General features: G+C 33.2%; 3 protein-coding genes across 3 annotated transcripts; all 3 read left to right on the plus strand.

The window, feature by feature from the left end:
• The first annotated feature begins 5,273 nt into the window (after nucleotides 1–5,273).
• LOC130797025 (60S ribosomal protein L38) lies at nucleotides 5,274–8,031 on the plus strand. Its single transcript, XM_057659494.1, has 2 exons — nucleotides 5,274–5,421; nucleotides 7,495–8,031. Exons 1-2 carry the CDS (start codon nucleotides 5,419–5,421, stop codon nucleotides 7,699–7,701), a joined length of 210 nt encoding a protein of 69 aa, XP_057515477.1. The 5' UTR covers nucleotides 5,274–5,418; the 3' UTR covers nucleotides 7,702–8,031.
• A 1,260-nt stretch (nucleotides 8,032–9,291) lies between these two features.
• LOC130797026 (60S ribosomal protein L38) lies at nucleotides 9,292–12,096 on the plus strand. The gene is made up of 2 exons (XM_057659495.1): nucleotides 9,292–9,447; nucleotides 11,689–12,096. The coding sequence occupies exons 1-2, from the start codon at nucleotides 9,445–9,447 to the stop codon at nucleotides 11,893–11,895; spliced, it is 210 nt and encodes a 69-aa protein (XP_057515478.1). The 5' UTR covers nucleotides 9,292–9,444; the 3' UTR covers nucleotides 11,896–12,096.
• Nucleotides 12,097–15,630: 3,534 nt separating this feature from the next.
• On the plus strand, nucleotides 15,631–21,315 carry LOC130797027 (phospholipase A(1) LCAT3). Its single transcript, XM_057659496.1, has 11 exons — nucleotides 15,631–15,954; nucleotides 16,229–16,320; nucleotides 17,219–17,346; nucleotides 17,448–17,583; nucleotides 18,194–18,245; nucleotides 18,358–18,458; nucleotides 18,602–18,790; nucleotides 19,110–19,267; nucleotides 19,975–20,029; nucleotides 20,609–20,662; nucleotides 20,836–21,315. Exons 1-11 carry the CDS (start codon nucleotides 15,717–15,719, stop codon nucleotides 21,001–21,003), a joined length of 1,371 nt encoding a protein of 456 aa, XP_057515479.1. The 5' UTR covers nucleotides 15,631–15,716; the 3' UTR covers nucleotides 21,004–21,315.
• The last annotated feature ends 1,305 nt before the right edge of the window (nucleotides 21,316–22,620 follow it).

Raw genomic sequence — 22,620 nt, forward strand, 5'->3', positions numbered from 1 at the left:
CTACAGTGACGCTTCTAAACATGGATTAGGTTGTGTTTTAATGCAAGATAGAAGGGTGGTGGCGTATGCTTCACGTCAACTAAGGACTCATGAGGTGAATTATCCAACACATGACTTGGAGTTAGCTGCTGTGGTTTTCGCATTGAAAATCTGGCGACATTACCTTATGGTGTCAAATGCAAGGTCTTTACGGATCATAAAAGTTTGCAATTCTTGTTCACTCAATCCGAGTTGAATTTGCGCCAACGACGTTGGTTAGAACTTATCAGTGATTATGATTTAGAGATTTCATATCACGAAGGCCGTGCGAATGTAGTCGCTGATGCTTTGAGTAGGAAATCGAGGCATTCCGTCTCAGCGTTAATAACCTCTGAGGAGTTGTGTAAGGAGTTTGGAAGAATGAACTTGGAGATAATCCAAGAAGGGGAATTGGAAGCCAGGTTGAGTGCCTTGTCTATTCAACCTACCTTTTTCGAAGAGATTATGGCTAAGCAACTGGAAGACCCAAAGTTTATAAAACTTCGGGAGCAGATCAGTGAAGGGAAAGCTGAAGGTTTTACAATTCATGAGGACGGTAGTCTTCGTTTTAAGGGACGATGGTGTGTGCCGGATGGGTGTGACTTGTTGAAGGAAAAATTGTTGAACGAAGCTCATTATTCTAGATACTCGGTTCATCCTGGTGGAGATAAGATGTATCAGGATTTAAAATGCATGTTTTGGTGGTCTGGTATGAAACAGAATATTGCTGAATTTGTTTCCAAGTGTTTAACGTGTCAAAAGGTTAAGAGTGAACATCGAAGACCAGCTGGGTTACTGCAACCTCTAGAAGTTCCGGTCTGGAAGTGGGATGACATATCTATGGATTTCGTGTTAGGGTTGCCACGAACTAAGACTGGTAATGATACTCTTTGGGTTATCGTGGATAGGCTTACTAAGTCTGCAAGGTTTATTCCGATGAACTGTAAGTGGGATATGGAACAACTTGCTCGTGCCTATATTCGATACGTTGTTCGATATCACGGAATACCTCGTACTATTGTCTCCGATCGTGATACTCGATACTTGTCACATTTTTGGAAATCATTACAGCAAGCTTTGGGAACCACTCTTCTTCATAGCACGTCTTTTCACCCTATGACGGATGGTCAGACTGAACGTGTCAATCAGATACTAGAAGACATGTTGAGAGCAATAGCCATGGAATGGCAAGGTTCATGGGATGAACATTTGGATTTAGTGGAATTTTCTTATAATAACAGTTATCAGGCAACGATTCAAATGGCTCCGTTTGAAGCACTGTATGGTCGTAAGTGCCGTAGTCCTGTATGTTGGGATGATTTTACTGAATCCGTCACCTTAGGACCTGATATGCTTGTGCAAATGACAGAGAAAGTAAAGTTGATTCGCGATAAAATGAAGGCAGCCCAGGATAGACAAAAATCATACGCCGAACTCCGACGTCGGCCTGATGAGTACGAAGTGGGCGACAAAGTTTTACTCCGTGTGTCTCCGATGAGAGGTGTGGTTCGTTTTGGTGCTCGTGGGAAGTTGAGCCCGCGTTTCATTGGCCCCTATGATATTGTGGAGCGGATTGGGAAGTTAGCTTACCGGTTAGCGTTACCTAATGCGTTGGGTAAGGTTCATGACGTTTTTCATATCTCCCAGTTAAAACGTTATGTTGCGGCTTCTTCGCATGTCTTAGACCCGGAACCGTTAGAACTTGATGAAAGCCTCACCTATGAAGAGCAACCTGTCCAGATTTTAGATAGAAAGGTTCGCAGTACTCGGCGAAAGGATGTTGCAATGGTTAAGGTTTTATGGTCCAATCATCGGTCACAAGAGGCAACTTGGGAAACAGAAGCGTCAATGCGAGAGAGGTATCCGCATCTTTTTCCTCAGGTTAGTAAGTTACGGGGACGTAACTTTTTAAGGGGGTAGGAAGCGGTAGGATTTTGCGCGCTTTGAGTTACTTTGATCTATTTCTTTTGTTGTGTGCTTGTTTTATCGTTTTTTTTTTGTGTGTGATTGTGTGTGTTTTGTGTTTGATGGGTGCGTGTTTTGTGTTTGTACGTTGAGGTTTTGGGGTCAAAACCTTTTTAAGGGGGGTAGTCTGTAACACCCCGATATTTTCCCGATATATTAAATGATTTGCTAGTAATATTATTATTTTTATTATTATTATTCTTTTTAGAAAAAAATATATTTCTTTTTATTATTTATTTTGTTAGTAGGTTAAATCATGAGACTTCAACTTTTAAGGCAATTAAAATCATTTTAAGTCCAAATCTTTTCCTAATCTATCTTTGATTTCAAAAAAAAAAAAAAAATATATAAAAATAAGGGAATATGAATGGTGGCCGGCCATGGGAAGTATTTTGGAAGATTGTAACTTCCATTTTTGGGTTAATGAATGATTATGGCAATAATCATCAATAAAATCTCATAAATTCCTTAATTTATTCTTTCTTTATTCTTTTTCCTTATTCCTTTTCCTTACTCCTTTTCATTTTCAAATTCCTTTGCAAGTAAAGAAAAATACTCTCAAAATCCCTCATATTCTCATGCCTAAGCCTTCTTGATTCATCAATTTGGTTCTTAAAATTTTGGTGTGTTCTTGAGCAATTGTAAGTAATTCTTAACCTAGTTTTATTTTTAAGTTTTAATTTAAATTTCTATGTTTTTTTTTATGTGTGTGATTTTATAGTTTATGATTTTGTTCATGAATTAAAAATTTATGTGTAGATGTATGATGTTTTTCTATTTAAATTTAATATATGGTTTTAGGGTTTTAGATGTATGATGTTTTTCTATTTAAATTTAATGTATGGTTTTAGGGTTTTAGATTTGTGCACATGTGTGTGAAGAATTGTTTGATGAATGATTGAATTATATATATAAATATATATATACAAAAAAAAATGGTTGTTCATATAAAAAAAATGTGTGTCTATGTGGTGATGGAAATTTATTTTTATTGATTAATAAAAGAGAAGTATAATGTTGGTAGAAGAAAAATGCATGTATATATATATGTGATGTGTTTGTGTGTGTACATTGGAGTAAAAAGAATTATTTTTTTTTTTGAGAAAAATATAAATAATTAATTAAAATTTATTTTTGGATGTGATCATGGAAATTATGTAAATTTTATTGTTTAGATGTATTAGGGAATAAAGCATTGAAATTTTATATTTTTGTGATAAAAAAAAAATGGAATCCCGTAGGTTTTGAAATAGTGGAAAAAATTGTGTTTTTGGAGCATTTTTGGCTTTGAAATTAAGTTAAAAATACTTATACTATGTTATAAGTTATGAAATTTGGTACCCGGGGGTTTTGACGCCTTCCGGACGCAACGGTGAAGTCGGATTTTCAGTTTGACAGTCTTAAGATGAGTTTCTGGACAGATTGTATAGGCTGTCCAGTTTTGTGTTTATACCATGTTATAGTATGTGATGGATGTTCATGTTGTGTGTAGCATTCTAGGTATGGATGTGATTGTATATGTGTGTTATGTGCGATTTGAGGAAAATGTGTATGTGTGCTTATTTCCCGAATACGATTGAACCTTGTAGGAAGTCGATTCGTGACCGGGAATTGATTAAGACGCTTGCGAGTTGGTTATCTTGCTTAAGGTATGTACACGCAGCGTGGTTCGCATTAGTCCGATGTATTATGTATTAATGATACCCAAAAGTAAGGCATGGGTATACATAACGAATAATGTTATCGTTCGAATCAATAATTTTATTCATTTATATGATAAGTAGAGGTAGTATGTCCTCACTAACTTAAAAGTGGACGTAGTATGACGTCAATCTTTATATATTGTTTTGATAAGTAGAGGTAGTATGACCTCACTAACTTAAAAGTGGACGTAGTATGTCGTCAATTGGTGGAAGAGAATTACTCGCGGCATATGAGGGCTTTATGGGCCACCGCGGGGGTATGCATACTTAACTATAGACACCGAAGTAAGGCGAGTGTCTATGGTAGAGGCTTGCTTAGGGGTTAGCTCCCCCTAATGTATTGTCTCACTTATGGAGTTTGGAGTGTACCGGCAGTATGGCTGGATAGTACTGGCAGTATGGCCGGATAGTACAGCAGTATGGCTGACTAACTTTTACAAGAAAATAAATATACTTAATAAGCATGATCAAGCGTACGGTTCTGTGATTTGTTAACTAATTGATTAAACTTTCTCGTATGTTATTATTTATTGGTATGCGACGTTCGCTGACGTGTGCTTTTGGTCTTAACGACCCTGCGATGATGTTGTGTCCTATCTGGGCAATGACTAGCAGTAAGTCAAGTTGCAGGTCTGGGGAGTGAGGATTGTCCCTTGAAGAAATAAATTATTAGGGTAGAGAGTCTTAATAAGGACTTCAAAATTTAGTTTAAAAAGCATTTGGTTTTGTGAGGCGACTCTCGCTCTCAAGTTGTAATAAGTAGATTCAACTTTTCGTTTCTTATCCGCTGCTAAGTTTTTCTTATCATCCAGTAGTTCTTAATAACGCTAATAGAACTCGATCCGCACGTTTTTCCTTAACTTCAAAACCGTTTTAAACTGTTTCTAACATCCCGGTTTGACTCGGATTACAGTTTGTTCCGTTTTTAAAAGATCATTTTCTCTTCTCGTACGACCCGAGTTATTCCGAGATGTTACACCATCACAGTACCAGTCCCCTTCTCTGCCAAAGCGACACACGAATGCCTCTTACTACCGTAGGAGGCGTAGGAGACCAACTCAGTTGGATAGGGTAGATGAGGGTCATAAACGTTAGCGTTTCGTTTTTGTGTATTTGGATTGACTATATATATATATATATATATATATATGTTTATGTAGTTGTATATTTCAAACATTTGTATATATTTAGTTGTATATATATGTTTATTTACTTTATCATAGTCTCCAAACTTTGACTTACGAATGTTCGGACTTTTGGCGATGAATCATCCCGGCTGAAACATACATTGACTTGTAATAAGTAATAACTTATTCTAATGTCTCTAATGCAAATAAACCAAATAACAACAACTGAATAATTAGGGAAAAAAAGAAGTAAAAGTGGTTGTTCGCAGTTACTAACTGCGAACATGATAAAAAAAAGTCAACACTGCGAACAGCCCAATACCACAGATTTGAAAATTACACGCTTACTTTTGAAAATAAATTAAAACTTATCTTATTTCGTTAATTTTATTGTTAATTTGTCTTATTCATTTCAATTTTTCCCTTATTGAGCATCAAACGGGCTGGGCCGTGCCGTTCCAATGGTATTCTCAAATTAGGGTTTTTCCTCACAAGATTCACAAAACCCTAACTATATATAAACTCAAAACGCCAAACAATAGAACTTTAGGGAAATCTCGGCAATTCATTTCAGCTGGTGGGAAGAGTGTTTCAAGCTGAACAAAATGGTATAGTTTCGTTGATACTTTCTTCTCTTTTATTTCAATCATTTCTGGTGAATCGTTAGAAGTGACTGTAAACTATCATTTGTTTTTTGAATTAACCTGATTTCTTATATCATTTTGTTACTGGGTGTTTAGAAGATTAGATGAATTCTGAGTTTTACAGTTTGGTTTATCCACTTATTGAAATGAGAAATACCACGATTGGAGTTTTTTGTGATTTTGATATTGAACGACAGTTGAATACGATAAAAAAGTGGGTTTGTCATTAATGGATCTTGTTTATGATATGGGTTTATTTTATGACGGATTATGCTGCAAAATGTATCAAATTTATGCATAATGTTGAAAATTTGTATTAAGCTAGAAGGTGTTTTGATGATTCTAAAACAAGATGGGTATTCTTACTGAGCTAGAATTTGATGAATTTGTTTTCCTTATTTGAGAACTATTATGCTGAAAAATGTAATTTTTGTGGTGAAATCTCGGTTGTATTTGGCATTATGATTGAAGTGGATGTATTCTCGAGCTGAGGGGCTCTTTGGATGCAACCTCCTTTGATAAGGGTTTGATTTATCGTCGTCTATCCCTTCCAAGATGTTGATCTTAGCTTCTATGAGCTAGATATGTTGGGTATGATGATGATAATAACCATGATTGAGGTGGATGTAATGAATCTAAAATCTATTGTGTTATGTGTAATGCATCGAATATACTGATTACCAGCGCTGTTTTTATTGACAATGGGCGTTGTGTATGAGCCGATGCAAAATCAATCTCCTTGTTTGAGTTGGTTTAGTAAGAGGGAATACAGCAACTCTTTCTTTCTCAAACAGCGATACATTTGATACCTATTAATCTAATGGTTAATTTAGATATCTGTAATGGTTAATTTAGATATCTGTCCTCTTACTAGATCATGAGAAGGATCTGGCTTGATTTCTGATCTGTTGGCGGCGATTTTTATTTTGATCCTATTTGCTGTGCTCGACTCATTTGATTGGTAATTTTTGGAGATGTTTTCTAATATGTGATATTAAGAAAAGTGATAGTGGTTCTCAAGTTGCAAATTGTTTATAGACTTGAGGGTTAACTTTAGGTTGTTATTGCAATTTGGGATTGTGTTTTCCCATGGGTGCATTTTCTTTTCTTCAACAACAACAACAATGGCATAGCCTTTGTTGCAATGTCTTTTCTTAATAGAACATATTAATTCCAACATTTAGCAATCAAATAAGTGATTGTGTACTGTATGCGTGATTATATTGTTAATATGTTTATAATTTCTCAATGTTGATCACTTCTGCTTTGATATTAGTATGAGTTTCAAGAAAAAGGTGATGAGTTAATTGTGAGACAATGCGTCACTTTGATTTGAAAATGATTTTTCTTGTGTTGCTGATTTAGATGTGCATATTTTAATTAAGTTCTCCATGTTAGGCGCAACAGTGTTTATGTAGATGCATCGAATACTGATTACAAGCATCCATTAGTGAAATGGGCGCTTTGAATGAGTCGATGCAAAGTTTATTTCCACTATTGAATTTGTTTGGGAATGTTGCATGTGATTGAAATTCAAGCAGCACGACAAATCATTTCAGTTTCTCACCCTTTTGATTATCTTGGTCATTGAAATTCCTATGTTTTGATTCACCAGTGACCTTTGACAATTTGATGAAACTTGCTATGTTTTAGGTGTTACATGTTCAATGTGGTTAGTAACTTCAAATTTCGAATAATCTTCACTAGGATGAATGTTCTATGTCCCTTGTCCTAATTAACATGAAAGTCACATATTTAGTCGTTTCATTGCGACCTGTCTAATTGGTTCTTACTTAGAACCATCCTTAGACCTTGATCATAGTTTCTATGAGCCTGATATACCGGGTATGATGATGATGATGATTTTGATTATGATTAGTTCCCTTCCTTCTTTGAATGATTTTGGTTTTAGGTTGATCAAGGCCAGCCATATCCTTCGGGATCATATTAGTCTATATTATGCACGCATTGCAGCATTCACATTCAGAGACTTGTTAGTACTTTAATTGATGTTATGTTTATGGATTGTAATTACAGCCGAAGCAGATTCATGAGATCAAGGACTTCCTTCTCACCGCCAGAAGGAAGGATGCTAGGTCTATCAAAATCAAGAGGAGCAAGGATGTCGTAAAGTTTAAGGTCCGCTGCTCGAAATACCTTTACACCCTATGTGTGTTCGATTCCGAGAAGGCTGACAAGTTGAAGCAATCTCTTCCCCCAGGTTTGAGTGTCCAAGATCTGTAGACGACATGAAATGGATTGTCAGCTGAGACGTTGAGAGTAATTTCTTGGTTGATGAATTTAGAACTTGTCTCGACGAGCAAAACTCGTTTTTAGATAAAAAGATTATTTCGACGTTCATTTTTTTAGTGTTTCGCCTTGTTGTGTTCTTCACATAGTTATTTTGTATCTTTGAATATTGATCATGTACCTAAAAGCGTGGTTATTAGAATCTCGATTTTGGTCTACAAACAACGGTCCTACGATATAAAATAAGCGACCCATCCGAATCGTACGTAGAATCTTTTGATATTCACGTAAAATATTTTTATTATGATTTCTAGATTCATAATTTATCACAATAGCATATACAATCATGAGCCTTTTATCATCTCATTAAATAGTTGCATTGTGGTAGCATAATGACCATCAATCTATCACCATGGTATTCGTTATATTCAACTCTTGGTAATATAGTATTAGTCCTTTAACAATTGAGAAGCTCTTGTGCCAGACTGTCGCATTACATTATGAGATTAGACTATTCAAAAAGTCTAAATAATAAATTAATGTTCATTTATTCAAAATAATGTGTTAAATAATTAAAATTAAGTAAAAATATATGTGGGTTTCTAAATTTAGTTTGAATATACCAAGTAAATCGATGGGATGATCTAAGATGAGAATTTGTATTAACAATTTAACCATATTCAAAATTCACAAATTTAATGGGCACAAATGCATGATCATATCGTATTAAAGGATTCGGGCATGGGCTTTGAAGGTACAGCTAGTCTCTTGAGAGATCGTCTCTTTAAGAGACATATTTTAAGTCCAACCCATTAAAGATTAATACCCACTTATTGTATTTTTAATGCTTACTTGCATTATCCTTAATGCTTACGTACCGTACCCTTAATGCTTACTTTCAATATCTTAAATGTCTACTTACATTATTCTTAATGCCTATTTATAATATTTTAAAAAATATATAATGGGCCGGTTCAATTAGAGATTGGCTCTCAAAGAGACCGTCTCTCACAAGAATTTGTGTTAGAATGTATTCTTACCCCATTAAACAAGGTGAATGGGTGTAATTGCATTACATCAGAAACATTGAATAAAATTTTTTTTAAAAAAAATTATTTTTTAAAATAAGCATTTTTATGTTTGAGCCTAAAGTCAAGTTTGTTCGTTGTTACAGACAGCGAACAAGAGAAAAAAATTTACGACGACCTTGTTGACTCTTATTGACAAGAGAAAAAAAAAGCTTATTTAATTCACCAATTCTCAAATGAGACAGTCTAACAACGAGACCGTCTCTATTGGGCTAGCTCAATATATATATTTTGTCTTAAAATGATCACTTATAATGTTAAAGTGGTCACTTATAATTTTAATATAATTACTTTTTATAGTTTTAAAATGATTACTTATAACCTTAAAACGATTACTTATGATCTTAAAGTAATCAATTGAAGAAATAAACTATTATATGGACACGTCTCATGGTAAGACGGTCTCATACAAGACGAACTGTATTTTATTCCATTTTTCCATTACATCATGGGCCTCTTCATATGATAATTGAGTGGGTCGAATCGTGATTATTTGGCCCGGTTATCAATAGTATTCTCAGATTAGGGTTTTATTATCACAAAAATCAAGAATCCCACTTATATACTCTCTCAACCGCCGAAAAATAAAGGGGAGATTAATATCGGCAATTCACAACAGCTGGTGGAAGGGTTGTCGAGCTGAACAAAAATGGTATTATTTCTATCAGACTTTATTCTTTTTCATACATGTCCTTCCTGTTTAATCTGTAAGAAACGACAGTATCCTGTTGTTTGTTGTTTGAATTAACCTGATTTGGTTAATTATTTTGATTATGGATGGTTTTTAGATGATCAAACAAATTCTGAGTTTTACAGGTTTGGATTTTATCCAGTTGCTGAATGCGAGAAAAAAATGTGTTTGTTGTTATTAATAGATCTTATTTTATGATGTAGGATTTATTTTGTGGAGGAATCTGCTATACATTATATGAAACTTATACTTAGTTAGTGTTGATGAAATTGTATTAGGGTAGAATTTGATTTGATGATTCATAAACAATAAGGGTGTTATTGTTGAGTTTGACTTTGATCAATTTGTTAACCTTATCTGAGAGCTGTTATGCGGAAAAATGGATAATTTTTGTAGTTTTGGGTGGATCCAGTTTTGAGTGTTCTTGAAATTGTGATTGAGATGAATGTAATGCAACTAAATTCTATTGTGTGATGCATCGAATATACTGATTACCAGCGCTGTTTTAATGATAATGGGCGTTGTGTATGAGCCGATGCGAAATTGATCTCCTTGTTGAGTTTGTTTAGTAAGAGGGCATACAGCAACTCTTTCATTCCTTGATCAGGGATACATTTGGATACCCTTGAAATTTGATAGTTAATTTAGATGATTGTTCCTTTTTATCTTATTAGAATATTGAGAAAGTTCTAGTTTTGTTTCTGGTCTATTGGGGATGATTTTTATGTTGCATGGTGTTTTATTTTAGATTGTGCCCTTTATACTTTCTGGTTGCACCTCGAGTCCTCGACAGTCTTAGTGTTTATGTAATGCTGTGATCTTATCAATGAGTACCAATTATACTGTAATTATAACTGATGCCCTTCTTTTCCTGTGAATTTTTGATGATCTCTTGTTTCAACTTGATACACTTGCCTGGAATTTCTGGATAGTTTGCACATTTTTGCTCCTTTTAGATTTTGTAAGCTCTTTTGGTATAGGAAGCTTTTGGGTCAAATGTCATAGTGGTGCTATTTGCGAGCACATACATCTTTTGGTTTATAAATGCTACTTGTCCACTGGTACTTCTATTATGTTAAGATTTCGAGGTAAGAGGGTGCTGATTTTAATAGGAAATAATGGGTTACTTTGCCTTTTCAAGTTAGTTTGAAATGGTTTTCCTTGTTGATTTAAATTTGCAAATTTTGATTTGGTTTTGAAACTAGTGCAACATAAGTGGTCGGCTAATTCGCTTTCTGATTTCATGATACCTTAAAATGGCCCGAAAGTAGACCAAACCCATCTATAATTTGCTTTTACCTATTCCACGATTTGTGAGTATTTAAACTAATCATGGACATTGCTTAAAGTTTTTCATTTTAATGCGTCAAATACTGATTACTAGTGTTCCTTATTATATGGGCACTTTGTATGAGTTGACGCAAAATCGATTTCCACACTTGAATTTGTCCGGGGAAGGTGGTGTAGTTGATCTTTCCTTGCTCAATTGGGGATACATTTTTCATTTATGTTACATGACAAATCATTTGTTTTAAATTGGTCATCTGATTTATTTTTTGGTATTGATTCACTAGTGATGATTTGAATTGTGTAACATGCTTTGTTCTATAGGCTACTGCCTTCGTTGTTGTTTGAGTGGATGTTTGAACTTGGACAATATTCAAGGACCTTAAAATTTTGAATAATCTTCAGTAAGGTGAATGTACAGAACTTATTCTCATGGTAGCTTGGTATGCTATATAGACATTCCTATTGATCATGTTTTTGATTGTGTTATGAACTGATGTATCCTGTTCATAGTGAAAAAGGTTACATCATTTTGCATCAACCTTGTTGTTAAGGTTTTTGAAAAAATTGAATCAGTATTTCCCGCGTTGTAAATGTGTATAATGAGCATATCAACCGACAAGAAATATCTCTGGTTTCGGCAGGTATTTAGCGTTACAATGTTGTTAACACATCACCGTGACTATGATCCTGATTAATATTCAAAGTCACATTAGGTGTATTATTGTGACTTGGTTCTTGTTTCATTTACCTGCCATTTTCCAATAATTTCAGTCTTTGGTTGATCCATTCATCCAGCCCAGCCTCGTCCTTTGAAATCATCTTTGTCGATATTATGAATGCTCTGATTTGTTTGTAGTTAGAGATTTTATAATGCATCAAAATTGATCTTCTATCTATGGATTGTAATTACAGCCGAAGCAGATTCATGAGATCAAGGACTTCCTTCTCACCGCCAGAAGGAAGGATGCAAGGTCTATCAAGATCAAGCGGAGCAAGGATGTCGTAAAGTTTAAGGTTCGCTGCTCGAAATACCTCTACACCCTATGTGTGTTCGATTCCGAGAAGGCCGACAAGTTGAAGCAATCTCTTCCCCCAGGTTTGAGTGTCCAAGATCTGTAGATGATGACATGAAAATGGATTGTCTTTTGAAACTTTGAGTCATTTTTTTGGTGGATGAGTTTAGAAATTATGTCAACAAACAAAACTCTTGTATTTTCAGATAAAAAGATTATTAGTAGCTGCTTTTGTTATGTGGATTGCTTTACAATGTCCCAAAAATACTTTGTTTTCCTTGTTTTTAGTTGTGTTTCAACTTTCTAAGTTTTTTTTAAGTCTTTTTCTTTTCAAATGTTCTAGACTCTATTTTGGTATCATTGTGGGTTGCTTGCTTTTATTAATTTTGAGGATTGAGTTTTGTCTTTATCAGAAAACAATTATTACTTTTTAATAAATTTTATGAGTTCGATTCTCATATAGCATAAAGCAAAAGAACACACTAAGAAATAACGATGTAACGAAATTGGGTATACGATCAATCAACTATTTGAAAAGTTGGGTATTTGATTTTGAAAACCTATATTTTATGATAAAACAAGTTTATATAAAAAGTATAAATTTAAGAAATAAATACAGTATATCTAAAGTTAAGTTTTTAGGTTAATTTAATATTTTGCGATACAATCAGTTTTAATAAATTTGATTTGTTGCACACTCCTCAAAAAATGCATATAGGAATTTTGTTTTATAGTTGATTTTTTAATTTGTTATTTCAATTTGTACTTTTGCGTTTTTGTTTGTTGATGTTTGGATGTTGGGATAATTTAGTGCAGGATAAAGCCTAAAGGGCACAAATGGTTACGTACAAGAAAGTGCTTCTTCCTTAGGTGACTAAATCAACAAAATGAAAGGCTATTTTTTTTTGGATATTCTAAATTCTAATCTTTGATACCCTCTCAAAAGATAGTACGAGATTGCAATAATAACGTTTGACGTGGTTTTAATACGTGGGTTTCGTGACAAAAAAAAAATATTAGGATTATTTAAATTTAATCAAAAGATAAAGAAAGTACGTAAATTAAAATCAAAGAAGTGATGAGACATTTTAGTAAGACAATATCAAGGAAATTAGGATGTAATACTTTTGAGATTAGACATTTACAGAAATGCGTATCCTGAGGTGGATATGGACACATATTGATGGATCAAATTAAGAACTAAGAGTTTAGGGACAAATTAGGAGTAGCCCCTATATCTGAAAAAATGCGCGAAAATAGGTTGAGGTGGTTTGATCATGTGTAGAGAAAGACTTTCAACGCCTCTGTGAGGAGGGTAGAAAGAGAGTAAGAGGAGTCGAGGAATACCCAGAAGAACTTGAATTGAGCAAATAAGAGTTGACTTGCATGAGTTAAATCTCTCTGCGAACCTGACTAGGGATAGGAGCAGTTGGAGACGCCATTTCCATGTCTTAGATTAATGATGTCAATCTTAGTTTACCTTATAGTGTTCTTAACCAGTTGCTTTTATCGTTTCCTTTCTATTAGTTCTTTGTTTTCTTTTTGTAGTGGTTCGTCCTTTATTTTTATAAGTCTTTAAGTTATCTTTCACGTGTTATTATCTCTCTTTATCTTCCTCGAGTCGGGAGACTACTTTGGCTGCGCTCTCCTTTATAGGTATGAGTTGCCGTTGTCTTTCCCTTCCCAGACCCTGGTCTTAATTTTCTATGAGCGGAATATACTGAGTAGGATGGTGATGAAAAACACATTTTTAATAATTCACTTATACATTTGACATAACGATTAACAAAAAAAAAAAAAAAAACCAATATTATTACGTAATTATGTAATCTATGTCACATGGGTATAGTTTAAGAGGCATTAATTACCTTGTTTAATCAATATTTTAAACATGATTCGCAAAAATGTTTAAGAAGTTTAGGTGATAACCAAACTTATATGAGAACTATAATAATCATGTTATTTATTGGCAAAAAAAATTAATTTTAAGAAAAAAATAGAAAAAGAAAAATTAAAAAACACCCGATAATTTTTTTTTTTACATAAAATGTATTGCTTTTTCAAAAAAAAAAATATTACTTTTCATATCAAGATTTTTCTCAAAATAGAAATTTCAAGATAAAAGAATTTACGAAAATAACAAATTGCTACTCTTTGAAAAAAAAAATTACTTTTCAATTAATATTTTTTCAAAAAAAATTTAAAAGAATTGTTGCTCTTTACATGAAAATGTTACTTTTTAATGAAAAAAGTTTACTTTTAAAAGAATATGATTGTCAAGATTGATTCTCACTTAAACTTTACCGTTTTTCTTAGTAATTGATAGAGTTTTGTATGAGATCGTTTTATCGTAAGATGAGCTTATATAAGCAGTCCATTAGTAAAAAAATATAAAGAAAAAAACAATAAAATATAAACCATACAAAATAAATTTTTTGAAAGAGTTTGTGCTGGCTCAATCAAGACATTCTTATAATAAAACGCTCTCCATAAGAAAATTACTGAAGTAACAAATGCGTGGAGCACGTGGACATCATTCTCAATTCATAAAGTCCTACCAAAATATTCTACTCCCAAATTTATTGGGCCAAGTATTAATTTTATTCACCCACCGTCTCTGTCCCCCTTTTCAATTTTTAAAATGTGCATGATTCATCAACATTTAAGTTTTGTATGAGGTTATTTGACACAAATCTATACACTTAGTTTTTTTTAGTTAATTACTTTATAATATTAAATGTATATTTGATTAGTTTAATAAAAATTTTATTATTAGGCTGTTTCATTTGAAAATTTATAATTTATTAATTATTAAGTTGAAAATGGTAAAACATTAATAAAAAAAGTTAAAAAATAAGAACATTTAAGTTCATTGTTATTTGTGAAATGATATAGGGGTATTCAACTCCAATAGTAATTATATTATATAGTTCTATAAAAAGTGAAAGATCAAACATGCGAAAGATTATTACTCCATTTGTTACCTTCATTTATAATTATTTTATATAATTCTATAAAACAGTGAAAGATTAAAAATACCAAAGTGAATATATTCAATGAAAAACATTTAAGTTCATCGTTATTCATGAAATGATATAGTTGCAACTCTAATAAGTTTATAAAAGTTAAAAAAAATTATTTGTAACATAATTATAAATGAAGGTAATGAAAATAATTTTTATTAAAATTTTATAAAACTTGGTCTAAATTGCTAACCACATTAGATAAAACTGTAATTTAATGATTTATTTTTTTATTTTCATCAGTGGAATATAAAATGCAATTTGACTTGAAAATTGAAATAATGATTTAAAGTTGATTTGATTTTTTAAAAATCACACATAATTAAATCATCAAATTCAGTAAAAATGATTGTAAATCGCAATTATATGTGTTTTAACCATATTTTTTTGAACTCATAGTCAAATTGCAAGCATAAAAGCAAAAATACATCATACTTACACCCAATTGTAATAAAATCATATATGACATAATAATAAAACGTAGTACGATGAAAATTTATAAAACTCAACCCAATTGATTCTAACAACCACCAAAATCTCAACCCAACACAATTCCTGATTGTAACTAATTTTTGATAATTGTCACTGGTTTTTACTGATTGAAAATAATTTATTCCAATTAAAATTTATTTTTACTAATTATTTATTTTTTATTAAGGTGAACTAATAAGGCCTAAATAAGTAATTAATAACTCAACTTGACGACAATGACCAACAACCCAACCCAAAGCAACCAAACCAACCCGTATGATCCGATCCGACTCAACCCGAGGTGATACCGTCAAATAGAGGTATACATCAAGTTTACACTTTAAAAGAGAAGACAAATAAAAAAAGAAATGGCAAACCGTAGACATTACTGGACTTTACTACTCCCCTACAACCTTCTTCCCACAACTTGAAAATGCCAAGAATATGCCCCTGTTTCTTTGGAAACCCAGTCTCTGACTCAGTAGATGAACTCAGTAACTCATCTGACAGAGACCCGGTTCTTCTTGTTTCGGGTATGGGAGGATCCATATTAAATTCAAGACCAAAGAAAAAAAGTATCTTTAGTTTTGAAACTCGGGTTTGGGTCAGGATTTTCTTGGCTGATTTTGAGTTCAAGAACAAGGTTTGGTCAGTTTACAATCCCACCACTGGTAATTAATTCACATTTTTTTTCTTAATATAATTAGTTAATTTAGTTGAAAAAAGTTGTAGGATGATGTAATAGAAGTCAAAATAGACAAATTTGATGTTGGGTAATGATAATTATTTTATAATTATTGATTGAAAATATTATTTATTGAAGAAAATGAAGATTGGTTGAAAGGTGTTTGTTTTATTGAAAAAGTTTTAATTTTTTTGTTTATTGATTTTTTTTTAAAAAATTTTAAGTGATTTTGATGAGAAGGGTTTGGTATGATTCATTAGGGTATACAGAGGAATTGGATGAAGATTCAGAAATTGTAGTGCCTGATGATGATCATGGATTGTATGCTATTGACATTTTAGACCCTTCAGTGGTAAGATATTAAAGACTATTAATTTGGATGATTTATATTTTATGTATGCTATTAAATTTATTTTGAAAGTCATTTAATTTGATCTAATTTGATGTGCAAATTGTTTATGTTTTTATAAATTGTAATGCATTTTTGCTTAATTTGCTTAACTTTTAGATGATTTATTCAACATTTAAAGTAAAGGATTGGAGTATTTGACTTTGATTAGGTTATCTTAAGAGAATATTGAGATGGACTATTTTCTGTCTATTAGTATATAGAGTTTGAGCCAATTATAGAACATAGTCTATTGTAGGGGAGAATCTATGAGTTTGAGCCAATTATAGAAGATGATTTATTGTAGGGGAGAATCTAGGCTCGGATTACCCATCTGATTAAAAACCCTATTAATTTTAAAGTGTGTAGCATATAACAAAATCTAGGCCCGAATGACCAATCTGATTAAAAACACTATTATTTTTAAAGTGTGTAGCATATAACAAAGGAAAGTGATGGTCTAGTTTGGTTTAATACACATGTATAGATGAGTGTTCGACCCACCCTATAGTAGCTTTCTGGATTTGCTTGATCTATTGCAAGTTGTACAATTGACCTAGGATATATTGTTGACTAGGCTCGCCTAGGATCGGACATGAGTAGCGATTGGAATAGCGTCTGAACGCGTGTCGTGTAAGAGGATTAGGCATGGATACGTGGGGGTGTCGTGTAAGAGGATTCAAGCGCAAGTTTCTTTTTACCCCTTTGTTTTTGTGTACCGACTTTATAAGTTTCATTTCTCTTGTCACACGTAATGTAGTTTTCTTTTGCTTTGTCGGAGGAGATGTGTTTCTGCTTGTTTATAACTAGTGTAATCTAGCTCATCTTGTATCTGATTAAATTGTTTTCTTGAACGCTTTAGTTTGTGAAATTGATGCACCTGAAAGAGGTATACCATTTCCATGATATGATCAACATGCTCGTCGACTACGGATATAAGAAGGGTACTACATTATTTGGTTACGGTTATGATTTCCGGCAAAGCAATAGGTAATTCAGCTTTAAATTGCTGAATTACAATGTATACTACTTGATCTTTTACCTTTTTCTGAGTGCTTTTGAAGAACTTTGGATACATGTTTTCCCTGCAGGATCGACAAATTGATAAATGGTCTTAAAGCAAAGCTAGAGACTGCATATAAAGCTTCCGGGGGAAGGCAAGTCAACTTGATTTCTCATTCGATGGGTGGAATACTGATCAAATGTTTCATGGCTCTATATCCTGATGTGCGCACACATTCTCTTGGTTACTAATTGAATCATCAATCATTTTCCCATTCGTACTAATTATTGTACATTGTACATGATGCATTTTACGTTATCTGAATGTTTAACAAACCCCTATCATTTGTGAGTTTTTTAAGTTAACAATTCACAATGCGATGTCCGTGAAATGAGCCATAATATCGTGAGGTGCAGCGTCCGCTACATTATGACTCTTACGGCGTGTTTGGTTAATGGTACTAATTGGTGGTAATGGGAATGATTTGTAGTGTAAATTTTCATGATATGTATCATGTCATTACCATAGTTTGATCATAAATTTTTTTTTTTCACAATTTTCCATTACCACCTAATACCACCTGTTCTAATGGTAATGCGTTGGAATGAATTTTGTGAAGAAAATGAGCTTGTTGAAGGAGAATAAGTGTGGTCACTAAATTTATGAAGGGATATTCTTACCAAAATTACACTAATATTCCATTACTTTCCCACCATTTAGTACCTATTACCAAACGGACCGTTACTTCTATCGCAACGACATCTGCAATTTTTTTTTTCTGTGAAGGGATTACCTTAGCTATGTTCTCTGACTGTATTGCTCTCTTTCTTGCAGCTATTTGCCAAGTATGTGAACAAATGGATCTGTATAGCATGCCCATTTCAAGGTAAATCAATCAGCATTCTGTTTTTAGTATCGTGAACGAAGAGCTCCTTTTTGTTGTTATTTATATATGAGACGAGGGACCGTTCAACCATTGATGCATGATTCCTTAACAGGTGCACCGGGATGTGTCAATGATGCTCTCTTGACTGGACTGCAATTTATTGATGGTTTCGAGAGCTATTTTTTTGTGGGAAGATGGACCATGCACCAACTGGTAACCTAATAGTTCAAAGTTCTCGTGCAAAGCGACATTGTAAATTGATAGAGCTTGGGAAACGTTTGTCTCGAGTTTTGGTCTTATGGAAACAACTATCCTTGCTTTCTATTTAGCTAACATAAAGTTATGTGCTCTTTTAGGTGGTAGAGTGTCCATCAGTCTATGAGATGTTGCCAAATCCAACGTTCGAGTGGAAAACTATCCCTAAAATATATGTTTGGCGCAAGTCTTCTCCCCATGATGAGTATGATTCCTCTCCCGTGGAACTCGAAACGTATGGCCCACTTGAAAGTATCGATGTCTTTGAGGAGGCTTTAAGAGACAATGAGGTGAGTATGCAAAACATACACAGCAAATTGCAGCTTTGTAACAACGGGTTTGTCTTAAAACATAGATTTTTATATTTTGTACTTTCATTGATTTGTGAGGATTAACTGATTGGTCTTATACCAGTTCGCAAGAACGTGGACCTTTGTAGAGGATCTTACGTATAATGTGCGTTGTTTTAGCTCCCGTATTTGTCAATTTCCACATGATAAACTAGAAATGTTATTGTTCTATAATGTGGATATTCTTGTATACATGAAAAATACTATAGCTATAGGACTACTGGTATACTTATACCCAAATCTGTATTTCACTATGCAGCTTAACTACAATGGGAAAAAGGTTTCGCTTCCCTTCAACTCCGCTGTTCTCAAATGGGCGTCTGGCACTCGTCAACTACTCGATCAAGCTAAACTGCCGGAAGGAGTTCGTTTCTACAACATTTATGGTACTTCACTGGACACCCCTTTTGATGTTTGGTAAGTGACAATTTAATAAAATTCTTTGTTCATGAATTAAGACCTTGTAATTAGTGATGATTGTGGCTGTAAATAGCAAGAACTACCGGCTATCTAGCAAGAGTATCAAATTTCGACCGTTTGGATGTGAAAAAAGGCAAAAATTAATTTAAACTTGTCATGATGCTGCTAGCCTCATACATCTCGATACTTATAACCCATGTTACTCGGACTCTTCATTTTGCTTCACGTACCCGTGTCCGATCCTTGATACTCGGACATTGGTATGACACTTAGGCACTTCAGTTTAGGCATAAAATTGTATATTTAGACGTATCCGACACTTGGGCACATATCAGCATTCGGCATCAGTAGCCGAGTCCAAGTAACATAGCTTATTACTTAAATACTGGTTGGTTTTACTATCTCATTTCTGCACAACTAGCTCTTCAACTGTCTGATTTTGGACTTGTTAATTATTATCGAAGAAATAGGAGCTATTAAAGGAAAATAATCTATCTTTGGATGGAAGTTTACTCGTTTTTGATGCTAGAACTACGTTACTCAGATTCGGGTACTCGTGTGCCAAACCTAAATATGTCGTCACACAAGCTGCTTTACTACTTAGAACACTTGGTTTTTGACTGCATGCTGTAAGCTGTATGCACCGAGTTACTCATATCTCTCTTTTCTAGTAAACGTGATACAACAATTGCTCATTCATGCAGCTATGGTTCTGAAACGGATCCTATTGCGGACTTGTCAGAAATATGTCATACATTGGTGAGTGTACTTGTATTTTCATAACATTCATATATTATTTGATAGCATATATAACTATAAGATATTCTGAGTCTTCAACCACAAGTATAAGCTTTTGGTTGAGTTGGTTCCTTGATATAGTATTAAAAGCCAACATGATAAAAGGTCATAGGTTCGAATCTAATGCACTTCTCATTTTAAACGGATTATTTAGTGCCAGATTTAAGAAGCGTCTATGAGGAGGCGTAATAGAGGACACGTCACCATAAGTTATAATTTTTGTTTGAATTGATTCCTTAACATTGCTTGTGTTGCTCACATTCATATATAGATACTTTGAGCCCAGATCGTTACCCACCCAAGCCCGCCCATGAACAGCTTTATTGTGTTGCTATAATTGCAGAATGAGTTTTAGGCAAGAATATAAATTCAAGAGTTTGTATTAATATTTCATTTGTATTTGCCTATTCGAGTTAGTGCTGGTCAAAGTCTAGTTCATTCCGATTTAGGGTGGGTTCAAACAAGCCCCATTGGGCCTGTGTCGTCGGGTTTTTGACATCATAAGCGTTCATTTAGTAACTTGATTGATTTTTCCTGCAGCCCGAATATTCTTTTGTGGATGGTGATGAAACTGTTCCAGCTGAATCCGCTCGGGTAAAATCAGTTCTTTGTTTCAATTTATAAACTGTCTTTGTTTATTGCAAAATCTACAGCTTTGTTTTGTTTGAAAGAAAGGACGGTATTTCTCTTGTATATTGTCAAGGCAACTTCACTTCCAGTTTAGCATCGTCGATGATTTAACATGTCGTCACAAAATCCATGTACAGGCTGATGGATTTGATGCAGTCGAAAGAGTTGGAGTTGCTGACAACCATCGAGCTCTTTTGTGCAACGAGACTGTGTTTGAGCTTATTCGGAAATGGTTGAATGTAAAAAGCCTCAACCATACAAAATGTTCGAGAACATCCAAAGTCACGGATGTTGTTGTAGCATAATTCATAATCATACTAACACATTCGAGCTTCGATTGCAGTATATCGCTTCAATATGCTCATACATACTCGTATATTGCAATAGAACGATCCGTCAAGTATTTTTAAGTTACTAACATCAAGGGTATGAACTATTTGTTTAATTAAATAAAATTGTCCTTACAAAATTTATGAATTTTTTATGAATGTACCTCTAACGTTTTACTGTAATTTGAAATTAAGTTGCATACGCGTGCAACAGTATTTCATTACTCAAATGCCGTTAATTTATTAAATTTGAACGGTTGGATGAATATTTCCAATTTGCATTTAGAATACTATTGGCCTTGGTACTTATAATTTGTAGTAGTAACCTTTAATTTGTTTTCATATTTGGGCTATAAGCCCATTAGTCAACTGCAATCCCCGTCAACTGTTTTAGGCTTTAGCAGCCCATATATCTATGAGAAGACCCAGCATAACATGGAAAATTGAATGAATTAAGCAAAAAAAATTTAAAAAAAAGTCATAAAATAAGTAACGTTTGAATTTATTTTTCAAAATAAATACTTTTTGTCCAAAGCTGAGATTTGGATTGTTTGCTGTTACTAACAGCGAATAAAGAGGGCTGGTCAAAGAAAGTTAAGTTTTTTGTTCGCTGTAACTAATAGCGAACAAAGACTTTGATTTTTTTTACCGAGTCTTTGTAGTAAACTGTGAACAAAAAAGAGCTGGTCAAACAAGGTCAAACCTTTGTATGCTGTTAGGAATAGCATACAAAGGTTTGACCCTATTTGACCAAGTAAAACCTTTGTTCGCTGCTAACAGTAAACAAAGTACTTGTCTTTTTTTACCAGCCCTCTTTGTTCGCTGTTAGTAATAGCTAACAACCCAAACCTCAGCTTTGAGCAAAAAGTGCTTACTTCGGGAATTATTTTGAAACATTGCTTTTTTATGGTTTTATATATATATATATATATATATATATATATATATATATATATATATATATATATATATATATATATATATATATATATATATATATTTGCTTAAACACTTCAAATTTTCCATAACATTCATGTGTAATTAATAAATCTTGTATTAGACTATTTTACTATAAGATAAGCCTATATAATTAGTTAGCGTTTTTAATTGATCATTTTAAGATTGTAAGTTAATACTTTAAGGTTATAAATAATGATCACTTTAAAACTATAAGTGATCACTTAAGTATATATTGGGTCAGTTGAATATAGATGATATCACCGTGATACCGTCTCCTTTGACAATTTGTGATGTGTATGAAAATTTGTTTGCGTGGAAACTCATGTTTGGATTCGTCTAGGTTGTAGCTTGAACTATTTGATTAAAAATAAAAATATATATAAGTATTAAATTGTGTAACATCTAATATAAAATAATAATTAAGTTAATACTCGTGTAGATACATGTTTAGTCCATTTTATAGTGATACTTTGGATTAATCCATGTTTTTAAATATTGTGATTATTGTCTCAATATACAAATCAACAACATAAGTACATATCTATCCATCATAAGACTATTTAGTACATAACAAGTAATTGTGTAATCTTTTATCTTTTGTTTGTAAAAAATTCTTCTTGTTCCAAGATAAAA

The sequence above is a fragment of the Amaranthus tricolor genome, chromosome 12 (genome assembly GCF_026212465.1).
Source record: "Amaranthus tricolor cultivar Red isolate AtriRed21 chromosome 12, ASM2621246v1, whole genome shotgun sequence".
Classification (NCBI taxonomy): Eukaryota; Viridiplantae; Streptophyta; class Magnoliopsida; order Caryophyllales; family Amaranthaceae; genus Amaranthus; species Amaranthus tricolor.

Excerpts from the sequence above, each read along its gene's own strand:
- LOC130797027 (XM_057659496.1), top strand. The coding sequence starts at position 15,717 with ATGCCAAGAATATGCCCCTGTTTCTTTGGAAACCCAGTCTCTGACTCA. Across the intron at positions 15,955-16,228 it reads AGTTTACAATCCCACCACTG|GGTATACAGAGGAATTGGAT; the intron begins GTAATTAATTCA and ends ATGATTCATTAG. Across the intron at positions 18,791-19,109 it reads AGGCTTTAAGAGACAATGAG|CTTAACTACAATGGGAAAAA; the intron begins GTGAGTATGCAA and ends TTCACTATGCAG.